At 38.1% G+C, this 19,885-nt stretch overlaps 1 protein-coding gene across 1 annotated transcript in view; it reads left to right on the forward strand.

The window, feature by feature from the left end:
• Nucleotides 1-1,422: 1,422 nt before the first annotated feature.
• Nucleotides 1,423-19,885, forward strand: part of LOC128507940 (beta-galactoside alpha-2,6-sialyltransferase 1-like) — a 33,680-nt gene continuing 15,217 nt past the window's right edge. Inside the window, exon 1 of the mRNA XM_053479103.1 lies at nucleotides 1,423-1,875. Within this exon, the coding sequence (XP_053335078.1) occupies nucleotides 1,864-1,875 (12 nt within the window). The 5' untranslated portion in view covers nucleotides 1,423-1,863. The remainder of the gene's footprint in view (nucleotides 1,876-19,885) is intronic.

The raw sequence follows: 19,885 nt of genomic DNA on the forward strand, positions 1-19,885 counted from the left end.
TATTTATTGCATTATCAGCTGATGGTGGGCCAATTTTTTCCTCTAGTCTTCCAGTCCCAGTTGCAGAATAACATCCCCACAGCATGCAGCTGTTTGACTGTAAGGATGAGAGCCCTTCTGGGATGTTTGGCAAACTCTCAGCAGTCTGTCATGTGTGTTTCGTAAGAGATGGCTTTTCTTTGGCTACTCGAGTCATAGTAGACGGATTGGTGCAGTGCTGCCGAGTATTGTTCTTCTGTAAGGCTATCCTGTCTTTAAAAAGGGACCCAGAATCTAATTTATAGTGACTCTTGGGTTCTTGGTTACCTTTCTGCCCAATGCCCTTTGTCCACAATTATCTGATTGGCTGAGCAGCCAGATCTGGGAAGATTGTTGTTTGTTTTAAATCTCTTTTATTGTATCCATCTCTTGTATCCTTCCCCAGATCTGTGTTGTGACAGGTCACAGATAAGTATTTATACTTTCTTTCTTTTCACTCTGACATACATCGTCTACTGTGAGACCTTATATATATATATATGGCATTGGACTATGGTTCGGAAGATCCCAGGTTCAAACCCCACAACCACCAAGTTGCCACTGTTGGGCTCTTGAGCAAGGCCCTTAACCCTTAGATGTGTAATGAGATAAAAATGTAAGTTGCTCTGGATAAGAGCGTCTGCCAAATGCCCAAATGTAAAATGTTCAGTTAGGCACAGGTGTATATATATATATATATATATATAGGGAGCATTCATTTGTCCATGAAATATATATTATATAAATAAAATATTTGAAATATTTTTCATTTCTTCTTGCATTTCTGCTTTTGGCAGCATGGTGGCATAGTGGCCTTGCACCTCCGAGATCCTCCCACAGTCCAAAGACATGTACCGTAGATTAGGTTAAATCTTGTTTCCAAGTTGCCTGAAGTGTGTTTGTTTGTGTGCCCTGCAATGAATTGCCACCTTGACCAATGTGAATCCCACCTCATGCCTTAAGTCTCCTGGGATAGGCTCCAAGGCCCTCTGTGGTGACCTTGTACCTCGGATAAGCGGTATAGACGATGAACGAATAAACGTTCTTTTTTCGAAAAACTCCTGGTAGGTGAAATAAAACATTTGAGTCCTTCTCCGTGTCATAGCTGACCCAAGAAAACAATATGAATCAACTTCAAATGAATTTATTTTGCTCATGAGAAGAGTCTAACTGAGGGAACAATTTATTTATTTATTTATTTGCTAATTAACTTTAATGCCCCAAGCTTATTTATTACGTAGATATATAACATTGTATATGGAGTGGCGGAGGGTTGTGGATAAAGCAACGCACGTCATCACGCCTTTAATAGCCTAATCCAATTTGTCACGCAAAATGATGCGCTGTGTAGGCTACAGCTTGTTGTACACACTTGCAAACAATATGTTAAACAGTTCCCGAATTCGGCAGGAACCCCTAAGATCACCGCATTACTGCTTTACATAAACTCAAGTGTAGAAATATAGAAACTGTGAGAGACAGATTTCTCTCCGCCAATCGGAATCCGCAGCGTGAGGGTAAATAAATATGGCGGATCTCTATCATGCAGCACAATGCGGGGTTTAATCGACGAGTTAACCAAAAAAAAAAGAAGATGCCGCATATGGGTGAATACAGAAAGGCTAAATCGTGATGTTTCTGTTCTTTTTTTTTTCTAATGAGACGTGGGCAAGCATCCCGTCGTGGAGATAATTATCAGTTTTATTAGGCTATAAATGTCTCTATTCTCCTGTATCTCCCCGCTTGGATTACGCGATGCCTTATTAAGACAGTATTTATATCCGCACGGTTCTACCGGACTAAAATAGGAATCCAATTTAAGAAGGAAATCGGCGTAAGAAAAATATGGGATACAAGGTAAGAGCGTTTTTCTCCCCTTAGCAACCTAGAGTGAAAATAAACCGAGTCATGCGCCTCTGAGCGACATCCTAATAATAAATAATAGAACACACCGGAGTATTCAGCTTTCAGAAGACTGGCTTTTACAAACCCTGTTTTGTTTTTTTGTTTTTAACTCGGTGGTGTAAAATCTGGAGGGTTCACAAACAAATTCCATTAAAATGGTGTTAGTACGCATGGACGAGTGATTTTTAAATGTCAGGGCAAACTAATGCTCAGTTTAATGTCTTCACTTGATTAATCAGAACAATCAGACTACAGTGGTGTTCTTGTAAATGGTTTAATGCATATCCTTCATTCCAGTAGTTTCTTCATTCACTTAAATTATATACAGTCCTCAGATCTTTCTGTACATAAATCTTTATTATATTTTTATATATACAATATTTACAGGGATAAACACTGAAAAACTGTCCCATGCACATGCATCCATCTGGTCACATTTGTCCAAGTGTGTGCACACACACACACATGTGATTTCACATTTAAGCTATTTTTAGTAGGCCTAATTTGCCTTTTAACTCCCATGTGAGGAGAACATCGTATGAGTAATATCCGCGTGATTACTAAAAATAGATTTTAGGTTTGTTCAAGAAACTGATTTAAAAATTAACAAGAATATTACCTCGTTAGGTTCCTGTTCTTTTTAAATGATGGTCATGGTGGCAAACAAGGCTGAGGAGGTCAGTTGAGCTTCTCTATCGCTGATTTTAGTTTCCAGGTCTTTTCCAATGTTGCTTCTTTTATTTTTTTTTTTATTTTTTTTTTGTCATCACTGATCTGATTCTGACATCTTGACAGAAAGCAAGTTTTTGTGTTTATCTATATAAATAAAAGACTTATCTGTACATTGGGCAGAACTAGCTTTTTTAATGATATCTTTACATTTCATAAATTGGAGCAGCTAAAACTAGTCTCAGAAAACTTTCTGTATTGTATGTCAATAAAATAGACAAAATTTAATGTAACTTTTCCGGGCCTTGCATTGCATGAAGTTAAACATTCACCATCACTGTCATATATATATATATATATATATATATATATATATATATATAATGTGTGTATATATATATATATATATATATATATATACAGTGGTGTGAAAAACTTTTTGGCCCCTTCCTGATTTCTTATTCTTTTGCATGTTTGTCACACAAAATGTTTCTGATCATCAAACACATTTAACTATTAGTCAAAGATAATATAATTGAACAAAAAATGCAGTTTTTAAATGATGGTTTTTATTATTTAGGGAGAAAAAAAATCCAAACCTACATGGCCCTGTGTGAAAAAGTGATTGCCCCCCTTGTTAAAAAATAACTTAACTGTGGTTTATCATACCTGAGTTCAATTTCTGTAGTCACCCCCAGGCCTGATTACTGCCACACCTGTTTCAATCAAGAAATCACTTAAATAGGAGCTACCTGACACAGAGAAGTAGACCAAAAGCTAGACATCATGCCAAGATCCAAAGAAATTCAGGAACAAATGAGAACAAAAGTAATTGAGATCTATCAGTCTGGTAAAGGTTATAAAGCCATTTCTAAAGCTTTGGGACTCCAGCGAACCACAGTGAGAGCCATTATCCACAAATGGCAAAAACATGGAACAGTGGTGAACCTTCCCAGGAGTGGCCGGCCGACCAAAATTACCCCTAGAGCGCAGAGACAACTCATCCGAGAGGCCACAAAAGACCCCAGGACAACATCTAAAGAACTGCAGGCCTCACTTGCCTCAATTAAGGTCAGTGTTCATGACTCCACCATAAGAAAGAGACTGGGCAAAAACGGCCTGCATGGCAGATTTCCAAGGCGCAAACCACTTAAGCAAAAAGAACATTAAGGCTCGTCTCAATTTTGCTAAAAAACATCTCAATGATTGCCAAGACTTTTGGAAAAATACCTTGTGGACCGACGAGACAAAAGTTGAACTTTTTGGAAGGTGCGTGTCCCGTTACATCTGGCGTAAAAGTAACACAGCATTTCAGAAAAAGAACATCATACCAACAGTAAAATATGGTGGTGGTAGTGTGATGGTCTGGGGTTGTTTTGCTGCTTCAGGACCTGAAAGGCTTGCTGTGATAGATGGAACCATGAATTCTACTGTCTACCAAAAAATCCTGAAGGAGAATGTCCGGCCATCTGTTCGTCAACTTAAGCTGAAGCGATCTTGGGTGCTGCAGCAGGACAATGACCCATAACACACCAGCAAATCCACCTCTGAATGACTGAAGAAAAACAAAATGAAGACTTTGGAGTGGCCTAGTCAAAGTCCTGACCTGAATCCTATTGAGATGTTGTGGCATGACCTTAAAAAGGTGATTCATGCTAGAAAACCCTCAAATAAAGCTGAATTACAAGAATTCTGCAAAGATGAGTGGGCCAAAATTCCTCCAGAGCGCTGTAAAAGACTCGTTGCAAGTTATCTTAAACGCTTGATTGCATTTATTGCTGCTAAGGGTGGCCCAACCAGTTATTAGGTTCAGGGGGCAATTACTTTTTCACACAGGGCCATGTAGGGTTGGTTTTTTTTTTTCTCCCTAAATAATAAAAACCATCATTTAAAAACTGCATTTTGTGTTTACTTGTGTTATCTTTGACTAATAGTTAAATGTGTTTGATGATCAGAAACATTTTGTGTGACAAACATGCAAAAGAATAAGAAATCAGGAAGGGGGCAAATAGTTTTTCACACCACTGTATATATATATATATATATATATATATATATATATATAATTAGTCAGACAGTGAAGTTCATAGATCATAGATAATATCTCGGCCTCATAGAACGATCAGGTGTCTTATGCCATATTCAGTGATATCAGCATCCGGGGCTCTTTAGATGTCTTGCTCAAAATACACAAAGTGCTCAAAGTGTACCCGGGCGGTGTTGTCTTTTTGAAGGTGTTAACTTGCTCCAAAGGTACAGGTTAACGCTTATCGTTGCTTGCAACTATATTTTTAATTGTGTTATTTATATATTTATTTTGCTCAAGGAAAGAGAGGTAGCTTCTAAATCTAATTTTAGGGCACCCCTGTGTCAGGCAATGCTGAAGCTCAAAGAAAGGGAATATGTTATTATTTGTCCAAATGGCAGTCAGTGGAGATAAATATAGCACTTTTATCCATGATATAAATTTAGGGCAAAAAAAAAAATTCAGAGTGTAGAAAGGGATATCCCAATTCACTCAAACAAATGCTTTTTTCAGCGTTGAGGGAAATAATTTGTTTCCAAAGTGTCAGACAGAGATGGGTTATATATAACGTTTAACAGGTGCCTAATATTAAAAAAAAGCCTCTTGGGTCTGGGAAAATTACAGAACTTTCTCCAGACGGCAAGCCAGAACTTTCGCTAAGGTTTTCTTATCTGTATTCAACAACGAAATTGGATTATATGAACTGCAGTCAAGAGAGAACTGCTTGGTGCATAGATAGAGGTAACAATCCAGGGGAAAAGCTTTCTTTGTAAACTGTTGCCAACAGAGGTTCCCTCCTTGCTTCTTGGGGGCGGGACATCTTTACGAATGGTCAATAAGGAGGTCCTTATCCATCTGCAGAACTTCGGTTAGTAATTTAGAAACCGACACAGTGATGCTTGACCCTAAATCTTACAGAACTGCCATTGTGACCACTTCATCCGACCTTGTAGACAGTTCACCTTCCATATCATTTACAGTAGCCTTAATCTGGGCCATTTCTGCCTGAAAATGCAGCTCAACTGGTGGTTTCAGCTTTGAGCGTCTGTATTTGAGATCTGCAACGTCTATTTATCCAATTTTGTGTAGGTGAAGTAGCAGAGCGGCTGGAGCTCGACTAATGTGGCTGATGGCAGAGGAGGTGCTGCCACTAAAAGAAACTATAAATAATAAAAAAGAGTTAAACTATAACATATATATATATATATATATATATATATATATATATATATATATATAATTATATATATATAACATATAAAATATTATTTAGCGAGATCCAGACAAAACATGTTGTACTCCCTAATAGGCTCTATAGCACCTCAACATATTAATTGTTTCTACAACAATTTTTTAATGACGGCTACTAAAATCAGTTAAAAATAGATGTCAGCATTACAGGCTGGTGCATCCTGTTTTTTTTGGTTTGTTTCACAACAAAAATGGTGAAACTGAGAAAATTGCAAATAAAGTAGAAGCGTTTTTCAATTTCCATACATTGTTTGCGGACTACATCCTGCAGATGTAGAGCAGTTAACAGTGGAAAGACACATAATTTGTCTTAATTTCATTTGCATGCACCCAATAACAATAATTTCATTTGCATGCACCCAAATGTGGACAAAATCAGTAATGAGTTGGACTTAAAACCAGTTTTAGGTATTTGAGGTTTAGGTATTTGTATTAGGAGGTTGCATGTTTAGTTAACATGCTAGGATGAAGCAATCTGAACGACACAACATTGTACATTGTGCTTCTCAGTATAAGGAGCTTTGAACACATCAGTATGCCCCTGAGTTGGACCGATACTGTAGGCACCAAATAGCCATTGTGCCATTTAACGCTGTACCCCTTCACTTAGTCACTCAACTTCTCAGCAGGATGGTGGTGTACAGAAAAGAGCAGCGTGTCTTTATAGTGCGGACCTATTGGGTCACCTTTTTGTTAAAACAATGTCAGTGAATTTAGGAAAAAATATGGTGTTCCTGACATCTAAAATGAAATTACTGCTCCCCATCACCCCCCTCCCAATATCCTGGCTGATACGTTCAGGAATATGGAGCCTGGTCGAAATGTGTCTGGCAGATCACTTCCAGCTTTGCCTGTAGTGCAATCAATGACACATATATCATGGTTTCAAGGTCGTTTTTTTTTTGGATTTCATTGTTTCATCATAGTAAGAGGTATTACAAAATCTTTGGGGCCTCTTTTAAATGAAAAGGGGCCCTTGTAGGCACAAAGATGCTCTTGTACCCTGTAGTAGCACAAGGTTTTTATGCTCATTTTAAGTGGTAGTTTGCCATGACAGGAACGCTGCTTGCGGATGTGTTATTAGTTTGGTGTTCCGAGTAGGATATACGCAACAAGGCTTGTGCAGCTTGTATAGCATTACAGATTTACTCTCCTCTTAACAATAACTCAACATGCAGACTGTCTAAACTGGCAACGAAAATGAGTACACACATGTCAAAAACTGTGTCTAAAGTGTCAACATATTGTGTGAGCACCATTGTTATCTAGCACGACGTCAGTCCTCCTGGGCTTGGAGTTCACCAGAGCTGCACATGTTATTGCTGGGATCCTCTTTCACTTCTCCATAATGATATCAAAGAGCTGCTGGATGACACATGGCCACCTTCCGCTTGAGGATGTGCTTAATATGGTTCAGGTCTGGAGACATACTTGGCCACTGACAAACACATGAACATAATAAATAGGACGTGTGACTTTGCGTGATTAAAGATGTACAGTACAGGTGTTATCACTTTTGGTCTACTCACTTTTGTTGCCAGCTATTTTGACTATAATGGCTGTTTGTTGAGTTATTTTCAGAGGACCCTGTGATGGATTGGCACTCTGTTCAAGGAATACCCTGCCTTGTGCCCTAAGACTCCTGGGATAGGCTCCAGGTCCCTGTGACCCTAAATACAGAATAAAGCAGTATAGAAGATGAGTGAGCGAACCAGAAACTGCCCTATCTAAGCTGATCATAACATGCAAGTGTTGACAGCTTTTTTGAGAGGATGTGGTGTCATTATTATTATTATTATTTTAGGTATTGTTTTTTTGCTCTCGATGTTTTAATGTCAGCAAGTTAAACTAGGGTTAATTTGATGTAATAGCTTGCAGTGCGCATCTCTCTATAGTCTGTCTTGATAAAAGGACCTAGCAGTGCATCTCTTGGTCTGACTGTATCTGTTGTGATTCAGCAACTGTATTCTATAACAATAGTGACAAAGGTGAGCATGAAGTATGACTGTTATGTTCGATAGGCACAAACGTGCAATTATTATATGCTTCACCCTAGAAATGATAACCACATCTCGCACAGAAATGTGTGTGTTTGTTCAGTAGATTCACACACAATTAACCTCACATCTTTACATGACTTCTACCCAAGCTGTAATTTCTTAAAATATTTATCTTAGTCGTTCAAATATAGACATTTGGCAAATGGATGCCATTTTAGACATGTTGAATTTGTAAATACATAATAATAATAATTTTTTTTAATGGTTTTTCAACAGCGTGCATGCAAAACGGTTTTAGGGTTCATGCTCTAGTAAAACAATAACGGGTGTATTTGATGTACTTTACATGTTGTAAAACCTTAAAGTTTTGCCCACATTGATATGCACATTGTTATGCAGTATCGGCAAGAAGCACAAGTACTCGCCTGACAAAACTTTTTTTTGTGTGTCAGACAGAATAATTTCAGTTCCTCATATGAATTGTAAAGCAGACAAACATGCTCGTGCTGCTACTGCAATGCAATAATGTCCCTCACGGGATCAATAAAGTCTGTCTGTCTGTCTATCCCGTCATGAAGAAACATTGTTTTATAATAATTTTTTTTATTCAAGAGAAAAAATACCCGCTGCTAAACTTGATAACTGGTTGTGCCACCTTTTAGCAGAACCAGTTCCTATAACTGGAGAGAAGTCGCAGCTTTTTTTAACACAGTTTTCCTTTGCAGAATTGCTCCCATTCAGCCACATTTAAAGAGCGTTTAACATTAACTGCTCACTTAGGGGCCTTTTTCTACATAATTTAGCCTGTATTAATAAAAATGCATCCATTTATTTTATTGTTATGTAGAGATGATATAAAACCTACAATGTATGTCTTTTCCTTCTGCTGCAACTGACATTGACACTGCAAGATGTTCTATTTCAAGATAAATAACATTGCTAGCTAATTGGTTTTATAAAAAAAAAGCATTAAGTTAATGTTATAAAGAACAACCCTAATAGCCTAAAAACAAGTCTAGAATTGTTAAGTACTGTACATATGCATGATATTTTACAGGAAGTTAAATACTCTGAAGGTATTTCTGCCCTCAATACAGGAAATTGTGGTGTTGCATGCTGAGTTGCATTTTGAAGATCTCTTTATTTTTACTATGGGAAGACATAAGTCTTTACATGTAACAAAACAGACAGTTTTTTCACTTTAAGCCCCCTGTTTTTAGAAATCTGCATTCTCTTTCATTGTTCACATGAGGGAGCGAGAGAGAGAGAGAAGGCATTTACCTTTTTGCAGATTGATGTTTTTGATTTTTTTTTAACTGTAATTTCACAAAGTTTAGCTTGATGTGATATTACATGGTATGGGTTTTCACTGGAGGTTGGTGGTTAATATTAGGAAATTGTACAAAAATGACCTAGTTTACGGCAAGAATTTGAATCTAATTATTTTTAGCAGTGCTCTGATTAGGATTTTAGGGGCTGATCACTAGAAGCTATATCGTTCAATACAGATCTACAATTACAGGATCTATTTGAAGCTTTATCATGTAGAATTATTTATTAAACTATATTTAACAACAAACATATATATATATATATATATGTGGCCAAAAGTTTTGAAAATTACATAAATATTGAAAATTGGAGAAAAAAAAAAGTTGCTGCTTAAGTTTTTATAATAGCAATTTGCATATACTTCAGAATGTTATAAAGAGTGATCAGATGAATTGCATAGTCCTTCTTTGCCATGAAAATTAACTTAATCCCAAACCCTAATTTCAGTAATCGTTTTGTTAAATCGTCTTGTTGACAAGAACAAGGCTGGAGATCATTATGTCAGTCAGGATTTGGCCCAGAAGTTGATTGAGAGCATGCCCAGTCGAATTGCAGAGGTCCTGAAAAAGAAGGGCCAACACTGCAAATACTGACTCTTTGCATAAATGTCATGTAATTGTCGATAAAAGCCGATTGTCGATTGAAACGTATGAAGTGCTTGTAATTATATTTCAGTACATCACAGAAACAACTGAAACAAAGATCTAAAAGCAGTTTAGCAGCAAACTTTGTAAAAACTAATATTTGTGTCATTCTCAAAACTTTTGGTCACGACTGTTTGTGTGTGTGTATATATACACTACCGTCCAAGAGTTTGGGGTCACTTGCAAATTTCTTTGTTTTTAGTTAGTGATTTTTTTTCTACATTCTACAACAATACTGGGGATTTCAAAACTATAAAATAACACATATGGAATTAGGTAATTACAGTTAGTTGTTATTTTAAGACACAGAGGTCAGCTATTCTGTAATAGGTCTTGCAAGAACATTATTGTCAAATGCATTTGCAAAATCCATCAAGCACCATAATGAAACTGGCTCTCATCCCAGGAGGGCGAGACCAAAACCTACCTCTGCCGCAGACGAGAAGTTCATTTAGAGTTATCAGTCTGAAAAATGACCAATTAACAGCTAATCTGATTAGAGGCGATATATATATATATATATATATATATATATAAAATGTATACAGTATATAATGTGTATATATATGTATACAGTATACATACACATATGTGTATATCAGTGGCGACTGCTAGCTTTTGAAACAGGGGAAACTCATATTAGGCCTTCATCATAAAATTCATTATGTTATTTGTACATAAATTCTGCCCTCCGTTCCTTTTGCAGAAAATGGTCTGTGACCCTGACGTACCAATTGCCCGTCTTTTCCAGGGACTTAACCAGTTTCCTCTCAATGGCCAGGAGAGCAAGGTTGCTCAAACGATCTTGGCCCATTGTGTTGCGGGTGTATAACTTGACTCGTTTTAAACAGGAGAAGCTCCTCTCTACACCTGCTGATGTGATGCCGATTGTTGCCACTAACGACAACAGCTTGTATAGCTGAGGCAATGCACTATCCAAATTCATGTCTTTAAAAAACACCAAGAAATCACACAGCTTACCCCTGTAAGTCATGATCGGAATATAGTACTTGAAGTTCAGATCTCATCTAGAGAAAGCTGATTGGCCGAGCTCTCTCAGAGGGGAGGGATGAGAGGTGCTTTGTGCTCCCACATTAATCACGGCTCTACAGCCAATCAGGGGCGTTTGTGAGCTCGCGCAGGCGAAAGGAGCGGCTAGCACTGTCCTCCGTGTGTCCTAAATTAGGGAGAAAATCGGGAACAAATCCAAAATAATAATAATAAAAAAAAGATTCTGATCTCAGTCTTCCTGAGTCAAAGAAATGGCCATAACTTTTCAGCACACCTTCAAATGCCTCCTCTGGAAACACCCTGAAACCATTTTGCATGCCTCATTTCATCAAATTTCCCTGGTTTGACTAATTCTAAGAAGCTCATGCTAAACAAATGTAAACAACGCTGAGAAATCTGCTCCATGAGATTGTCTACAATGGCCATGTACAAATTGTTCGATGGTTTCTGTAGTGGTCCTGGGAATCCTGTAATTGTGACCGACGGCGCTTTCTAATAGGTTCATCTCGAGGGTCTGATGTAAGATTTGCTGCTTTTGAATAAACTGCTTGATAAAACTCCTCTGACCTCTTCTCCTTGACAAAAGCAAGGAGAGACCCAATTCTTTTTTTGCAGTAAAGAACATCCATAGCCCTTTGCTGGACAATATCAAAGACAACATCTGTCTCAGAGAATATTTGTTCATATGTGTACAACATGAACACAAACTCAAAATCCTCCAGTTTCATTATGAAGCCTTTGGCAGCATCTAATGTGTCATCATCCATGCTCTCATCCTGGGTAATCTTGTCAAAAGTCTGCAGGAGGCCATCATAATTGTTTGCCACAGTGCTCACTATCCGTGGTGTGAAATTCCATCGAGTAGGAGAGTTTCTGGGCAATCTTGAAGACCCTGCAGACTCAAAAAAAAGACATCCTTTTTGTGGACTTAAAAAAAAATGTGGTGAACCCAGAGAGAGATGCAAAAAATATTCTAACTCAGGCATGCATTTAGCTCCCTGGGACAACACCAGGTTTAGTCAGTGTGCATAGCAATGCACAAACACTGCACTAGGGGCTATTACTTTAACTTTGGCCTGTAGACCATTGAGAGATGAAGCAAAGACAGCAGCCCCATCGTAGGTTTGTGCCACAAGTTTTTCTCTAAAACTGTAGCCCTTCATGTTCTCGTTTAAAACTTCAAACACAGACTGAGCATCTCGACCCCCTGACACATCCAAAAATCCAATGAAGCACTCTTGAGTTTTACCTGCACTATCCATATATCTAACAATGACCGACAGTTGGGTATGGCAAGATATGTCAGTTGCTTCATCCACCTGCCATGCAAAAAAAGGAGCAGTCTGAATTTCACCTCTTATATGATCAGAAGCAGTGGCTGCGAGAGCAGAGATCAAGTCATTTTGGATTGACTGGGGCATCCCAAAAACACAGATGATAACTAAAATTGTGTGGCCAAGACAGAGTCATATTTAGCTAATGTTTCTGTAAATTCCATTATTTGCTGATTCACTACTCTCATCATGCCCCCTGAATGGCAGCTTCTGACAGCCAAGCAAGGAAGTCACATCAATTAGACGGTTTAGGAAGGCCCTGTATTTTTTTTTACTGTTTCATTATGTTTTGCCACCTGAATGCGAAGACCTTCATTGATTGCATGTAGGGATGCACCGAAATTTCGGCCGCCGGAAATTTTCGGCCGAAATAGCATTATCGGTTTCGGCCGAAACGTAAGAAAGCGCCAAAAATAAAAGCCGAAATTGTCGCCACGCCACGCCTCTCCCATCCTCCCGTCTCGTTCACGCTGTCATTACGCATCAAACACGGAGTATGTCGGCGGTTTGGAAGCACTTGGAAGCAAGTTTTGTTATTGTTAAACAGCCTTATTACTGTTATTTATTATCAATAAAAGTTTGATTGCTTAATTAATTTGTAGTTTTTTTAATACAAACAAAAAGAAAATATTTTAAACATGTTTTTTAATGAAGCCATTTTCGGTTTCGGTATCGGTTTTCGGCCAAGTGCATCCAAAAATTTCGGTTTCGTTTTCGGCCCAGAATTTTCATTTCGGTGCATCCCTAATTGCATGTTCAAACCTGATCCTACCTAAACAACTCAACCTTGCACATGAACTCACATGTTCTTTGCACTTTTCATGCCTTTGGTATGCCCTGTCAAACTTACCCAGATCCCCAAAACCCACGTTTGACCAAACACGTCCCATTCCCTGAGAAGGTTTCGTCAAGAGGCATGGCCAACAGTACATTTTCTGTCACAGCACTTCCAGTCAGCAAGTTCACCTTGTCATACCAGAAGAGCTGAAAAGACCTGTTATTTTTTTCCAGATTTTTGCACCAGATCAGTCTTGCGCATTGGTCTGCCCTGCCATTTAATTCTGAGACTCTCCTCGTAAGGAAGACTACTAAATGGTTTGCCAAAGGCAGGTCAACAATATCTGCGTCTGCCATTATGCACAGCTTGCTAGCTGGCTAGTTTCCCCTTCCACAAGCTATTTTAATTACAGTATATGAACAAACTAACTTTACAAGGCTGAAACAAGGAGCAAAGTCAAGAACGCTGTAATATATTTTTTTTTTATTATTTAAAGAATGATTTGTACAAACAAAAATGGTTTATATCACCAGCAAATAATACAGAGTGCAGCAGTTCGTCGTACCACTTCACCTGCAAATCCGCATGGTGGGACTGAACTCGAATCTCTGTAGCGCTGATGTATACTTAAGACATGCTGTCAATCCAAAAAGGGGTTCCGCCCTTTAAACAGCTCCTCCAATCATCAGCGTCCTGGCCCGACCACTGCTCCATTCGCTCCCGGAAAAGGCTGAGCTTCCCTGGAAGTGACAATTTTGGTGCACGCATCCTTCACATGAGTACTCTAGTGAAAAAAAAACCCTGCCTGCCTCTGTCATTGGGTAGGAGCGGATGTTCTTTTGGGGAAGTGTTTGTATCAAACACTGTTTTGCACGGAAATTCATTGCAGCCGGCTTTGTTTTTGATGTTTATTTGTGAGTAGGTATTGCATGAATAACATAAGTCAACATAGCTTTACACATACATACACTTTGTACTAAAGGTAAATCCAAAATAGTGATGTCACTGTCTAAGCAGAGGGATGTTGTGCAACCCTATGGAATATAGTCCACACATGACAAATGAGGTAATGATCAATATTTTAGAATAATTCAAACTCCGATATCGGTGTGCAATATCTGAGTTTTAATTATTTGACTACAAATCTCACCTCATCATTTCTCCCAGTGGGTATTTCCAGGATAAACTGAGATGCCCCCAAGCTGGCTTCTTAAAACTGACTAAATATTTAAAAAGAGCCAAGGTCCTGCGTGATGTGAACACCGAGGTATCTGAAGCTGTCCACTCTCTCCACTGGGCTCCTGTTGATGACTTTAGTATTGTGCAAAACACCAGTCAATATACGTACACGCGTAATGGTCCTATGAAAAACCGGACACTTTTGTGAATTTATAAAACCCGCCAGGACGCCCCGGACAGGACGTAAAAAGTGGACATGTCCGGGCAAAAGAGGACGCTTGGTCACCCTAATTTAGAGAGTTCTGCTGTACAGAAAGACAGGCAAAATTGTACGTGGGCTTTAACCTGAAACAATAATATCACTGATTACATTTAAGATGATCAGCCTATTTTTAGCCTCAACCTTTTAACCATTTTTACAAACTCTTTTCCCATCAACGCTGGGTACTTGCGCTAGTTTATTTATATAGCTGCACAAAAGACCCTGAAATATACTCACATGCTCAGTGATCAACACTAACTGGCACCTGTTTGAGTGTGCCCACTGACTCATTTTTAAGGATGGCATTAATGGTGGTTTCACCAGTTAGTGTACCTTTTTATTTTTAACTGAAAAACACATTAGGGATTAAAAAAATATATTTCAGGTAGACATTTTTTTTACTTATAGTATGTCAAATACGTGGACATCTGTTCCCTTTTGAATTTACTTCTATTGCTTATGATGATGATGATGATGATGATGAACATCATTATCATCATCATATGCAGTATAGAGGTTTAAGTAAGAAAAAAAACAACAACAGGGAGTAATAGTCAAATGGCAGCTGTGGATAAAAAGGACACGGGTAACATACAATCACACTTACCTGCATATTATTACCTGGAAGGTTTTTTCATTTGTGCTTTCAGTGACTCCTGTAAATTGTGAGAAAGTGTGGAAACTAAAGCAGAGCTTATGAGAAATGCGACATGACACACGCATGCATACACACATCTAAAGGAACAAATGTGAACTTGAACCTGACGGAGCAAAAACTGCGAGTACAATCTGACCCAATTTCCATTGTTGTGCTTTTTTTGTTGAGTTCTACCTTCACCGCCAAGAGAGTATCAAAGAGTATCAAATTTGACTCTTTGAACAGAGTGCAATCAAAAAACCTTAGCAAGGGGTCAGACACAGTATAATTTTTACATCAATCTCAGTATAATTAACAAGCAAGGGCACAGTGTGCAGCACAGTATTCTGAAAGTCGTCTGGGTCTCCTGGTTAACCAATCGTCACGGGGAAGAGGCAGGGAGGAGTAGGTGAGCACCCAACAGATTGCAGGAACCAATTGCAGTGGACGGGACATGAAACATCCCACAGAGACACAAGCAAAGCACAAAATTACCATTAACTCATCCAGTAAACAAATTAGGTTTTATTCCATATTCGTGTCTTTTTAAGAATTAAATAATTATTTGTAGTAGTTGACATTTAAGGATGCAATTTGCTGTTGCTATTGTCATCTAAGCATCTGTCCATAAACCTGTGGCAGGAAACTGCTTTATTTTGTAATAAAGATTAAAACGCAATATTTACAATCAACACCAAAGTTAAGCAATTAAGTAGATTTCTGGCATCCTTCATTTAAAAATTCAGCTTTTAATTACATTTTAAATGTTCATATTTCACACATTTACTGTGGCATTGTTTCAACAAAATTATCCAAAGCCAAAACATTTATTTCAGTCCAGAATTGCATTAATTAATTGACTGGAACATCAAACACTCCATAACGTTTTTGAGGTCTAAACTCTATGATGGCTAATTTATGTGTGAAAAAAAAACTGGTTTCTCATACTCCCAGGACCATTTTAACAATTTGAGCCTGATGAATCCTGGCATTACTGTCCTGGAATATGCCAGTAAGTTTATAAAAGAAAATAAAACATACAGTAGATGTGATAAAATGGTCAGTTGATTTGATTTTATTGCTACATAATGTTGTTGAGCCTAGACCTGAGTGAGTAAAGTAACCTCGGATCATAACACTTCCTGCATGTAAAGTAGGCACCGTGCATGATGGGTGCTATGGTGAAAATTCAGAAAATAATCTCAAAACAACCTCTCTTATTAGTGGTGCTTGCGAAGCACTACTACTATAATCTCACATGCTTATTTATTATCTTCTTCTTCTGTACGAAGGTTTGGAGGGTAACTAGTCCTGTACCGTTTGACCCATATCCATTAAGTCCTGTAGCGTTTGACCCATCGTAGACCCATTAAAGAGGTGTCAAATACGACTTATTCAGGAATGGGGTGCTATGACTTTTCTGAGGGGTGGGCGATAAATTGCCCCCCGCTACCCCAAAAAGTCCCATAGAATTAACATTGAGACCAATTTTGACGGATTCTAGCGCAGAGCAGGAATTTGGTAAAAATCTCACCACATTTGAAGAGGCTTGAAAGCTGTGTCAGAACACACCATTGCAAGAGGGTATAAGTTGTACTCCTGGGGCACAAGAGGTGCCCAAATTTGCCCCATTGACATATAATGGTAACTTCCATAGGAACTTTAAAATTGAACATGTAGATCCAATCATTTAAGAGACAAAGGAGGGTTATTTAACTTGGGAAAACCAATTAGTCTTTTGCAATTATCATGATGCTAATAAGCCACGCCCCTTAGCAGCATCATTAGCATGCTGTTAGCATGATGGTAACAATATTAGCATGTTGCTAGCATGTTTCTAACACGATTAGCATGGTGCTAGTGTGTGTGTGTGTGTATCCAGTATGTGTACACACGTACACACACATATCTATCAAAATATACCACCTCATTTGAAGAGGGAGACTGGGAGACAGTTCTATGAACTTATATATATATATAAGTTTTAAGGATTTATAAATAAAAATCTTTTTCAAAGTGCAGGATTCTGCTTTAGATGGCTTCTTAATGAGTGATGCATAAAATCTACACAGAAAATGTATGATGTAGTATTTGTGTGTAACAGTATATTTTGTTAAGATTGTCAGGTCACAATTATTCAACCCCTATATAATATTGTTGTTTTTAAAGCTTTCTGACAGTTTTTATGGCCTGAAGTGGAGCTGAAACATCATTAAGACAGTATATAAACCCCAACTATGAAGGTGTTCAAAGTAAATTGCAATCATGGGAAAGACAAAGGAGCTTCCCCAAAAGCTGAGAGTGAAGATTATTTCATCACATCTGAAGGGCCTTGGGTTTAAGAAGATTTTCAAAAGATTTAACATTCCAAGAGACACAGCATTATAAGGAAGTTTAAAACTTATGAAACAGCTGCAAACCTGCCTGGCCATGGAAGAAAGCTCACAATTTCATCAAGGGCCCTTAGTCAGGACAGCTAAGAAAAGAAAAAAAAACGTGTAACTGCAAGACAGCTACAGGATGACATGATGAAGGCTGGTACAAGTGCTTCAGTGGCAACTATAAGACTGAATAATCAAGGACTTCATAGTCGGACCCCAAGACGCACTCCACTCTTGACCTCAAGGAACACAAGGAAACGACTAGAATATGCCAGGAGAAACTTTGGGAGTTCTGGGAGACAGTTCTATGGACTGATGAAACCAAATTGAAACTTTTGGACCAGCAGGATGTCTGACCAGAAGAATACCTTCCCCACGGTCAAGCACGGAGGTGGGTCAATAATGATGTGAGGCTGTTTTTCTGCGTCAGGAACTGGCAATCTTAATTGTGTACGTGGCATCATGGATTCCCAGAAATACCAGGTCATTTTGAGGAAGAACGTGATGCCTTCTGTTGACAAATTAAACCTTGGTGATCATTGGATCTTCCAGCGAGACAATGATCCCAAACACACCTCCAAATCAACCAAAGCTTGTTGGGGAAAAGATGCTGGAGTGTCCTGGAGTGTCCTTCTCAGTCACCAGCTTTAAATCCAATTGAAAATCTCTGGTGGGATTTGAAGAAGGCAGTTGCAGCATGGAAGCCATCAAATATCACTAAGTTAGAGGCTTTTGCATGTGAAGAATGGGCAAAGATTCCAATTAAGAGATGCAAAAAGCTTGTCAGCACTTTTCGAAAACGCTCATTGCAAGTGTGTGTGTGTGTGTGTGTGTGTGTGTATATATGTGTGTGTGTGTGTGTGTGTGTGTGTGTATATATGTGTGTGTATGTATATATATATATATATATACGCACATATCCATAAAATAATACTGTATCTAGGGGCTAGGGGTGCATATATAATATCATAATAAGTATATAATATCAAGCTTTTAAATTTTATCAAGTGCTTTCTTCCCCCTCTTATCCTAACGCACCCATTACTCTGACATAGGGTTGATCTGGACTCATCAGCCTTTTTCCCCCAGTTCGCCCATTTTCTTATGATGATGCTGTAAGTCCTTTTTGTGCTATGCATCTGGAAATACTATCATTTTTGCTCATACACATAGCTGTGATTGTGTTTTTAAGTAATATTTGGTCATGCATGATGTTTTCCAACTTCATATTTTGAAGTCAAATCAGTACATCATTCCTACGTGTCCTCAATACATAGGTGTAGCGCGGCATTGGAATGGCATAGGACCCGCAACTTTTTCTACTCCAAGTGAAGAGAAATAATAATCATGTAATCCGGTTAAAATTAACATACATTTACCGCTGCATGAAGGCATTTAATAAAATGCAACAGAAGGGATAATAATTAGTACCAGCCGGAGCATTAAAAGAGTGAGTAAGAATTATACAAAGAGGGTACATTATTTTATTCTTCTTCTTCTTATTATTATTATCATTATTATCTTATTATTATTATTATTACCTTTGCTTTTTCCTTTTTTTCTTTGGGGGCTGTGGGGGCTGACTACTACTAGAGCCCTAATGTACATAACGCTGTTGGGAAGGATGTAGGTAATTTGACTGTTTGTTAAGATAGGCCCTATTTTTTTTTTTGTTTTTGTTGTTTGCATGAAGATTTTAAATTTCAGTTGTACCACGAGGAATACATATAGTACCACGCATCAGTTGTTTTACTGTAACAATGCAACGCTAAAATATACAGAACTTGAGCTATGTACAGTAGAGCAAGGTGTATGGTTAGTGTTAAACAAAATGGCTGGCCATGTGCAAACGTGTGCATGTATGTGTAGAACCAATGCCCTTGTTTTCAGAATCTCAGTCAGAGCTTTCCTGAAAAGTTGCCAGCTCTGAGTAATAGGCTCTTAAGCATTTCCCTATTAATTTCAAATGGTGACTTGGCTGGGCTATGCAGTGTATATTCATTGCATCAGTAGGATTGTCCTAAATTAAATATCAAATTATCAATCAATACTTAAGAGCATTTTACTCAGTTTCTTACAGTACAGTATTAAACACGGGCAACTGCCTCTGCATTGTGACTCTTGTCCTACAGTATGTAGGACAAGCAATCATTCTAACTTCAAATTGATTGTGATCATCTGAATAAGTCTGCTCTGAATGTCCTTTTAAACACGGGGCGGAAAACGCCATCATGGGTAGGGTTTAGCAAAAATGCAACTTACTTTTTTAATCATAAACTGTGAAACACAGTGTCTGTGTAGAGCTGTAAACAGGTTTAATATTATAAATAAAAGCACTGCAGGTTCACTATATCTTTAAATTGAATGAGTAAATGCACCTGATTGTACAATGGGAATTCATAAAGGTTTTTTTTTTTTTCAATAAGTTGTTATATCCACATATTTTTGGTCTTTTAAT

This window comes from Clarias gariepinus, chromosome 19, assembly GCF_024256425.1.
Source record: "Clarias gariepinus isolate MV-2021 ecotype Netherlands chromosome 19, CGAR_prim_01v2, whole genome shotgun sequence".
Taxonomy (NCBI): Eukaryota; Metazoa; Chordata; class Actinopteri; order Siluriformes; family Clariidae; genus Clarias; species Clarias gariepinus.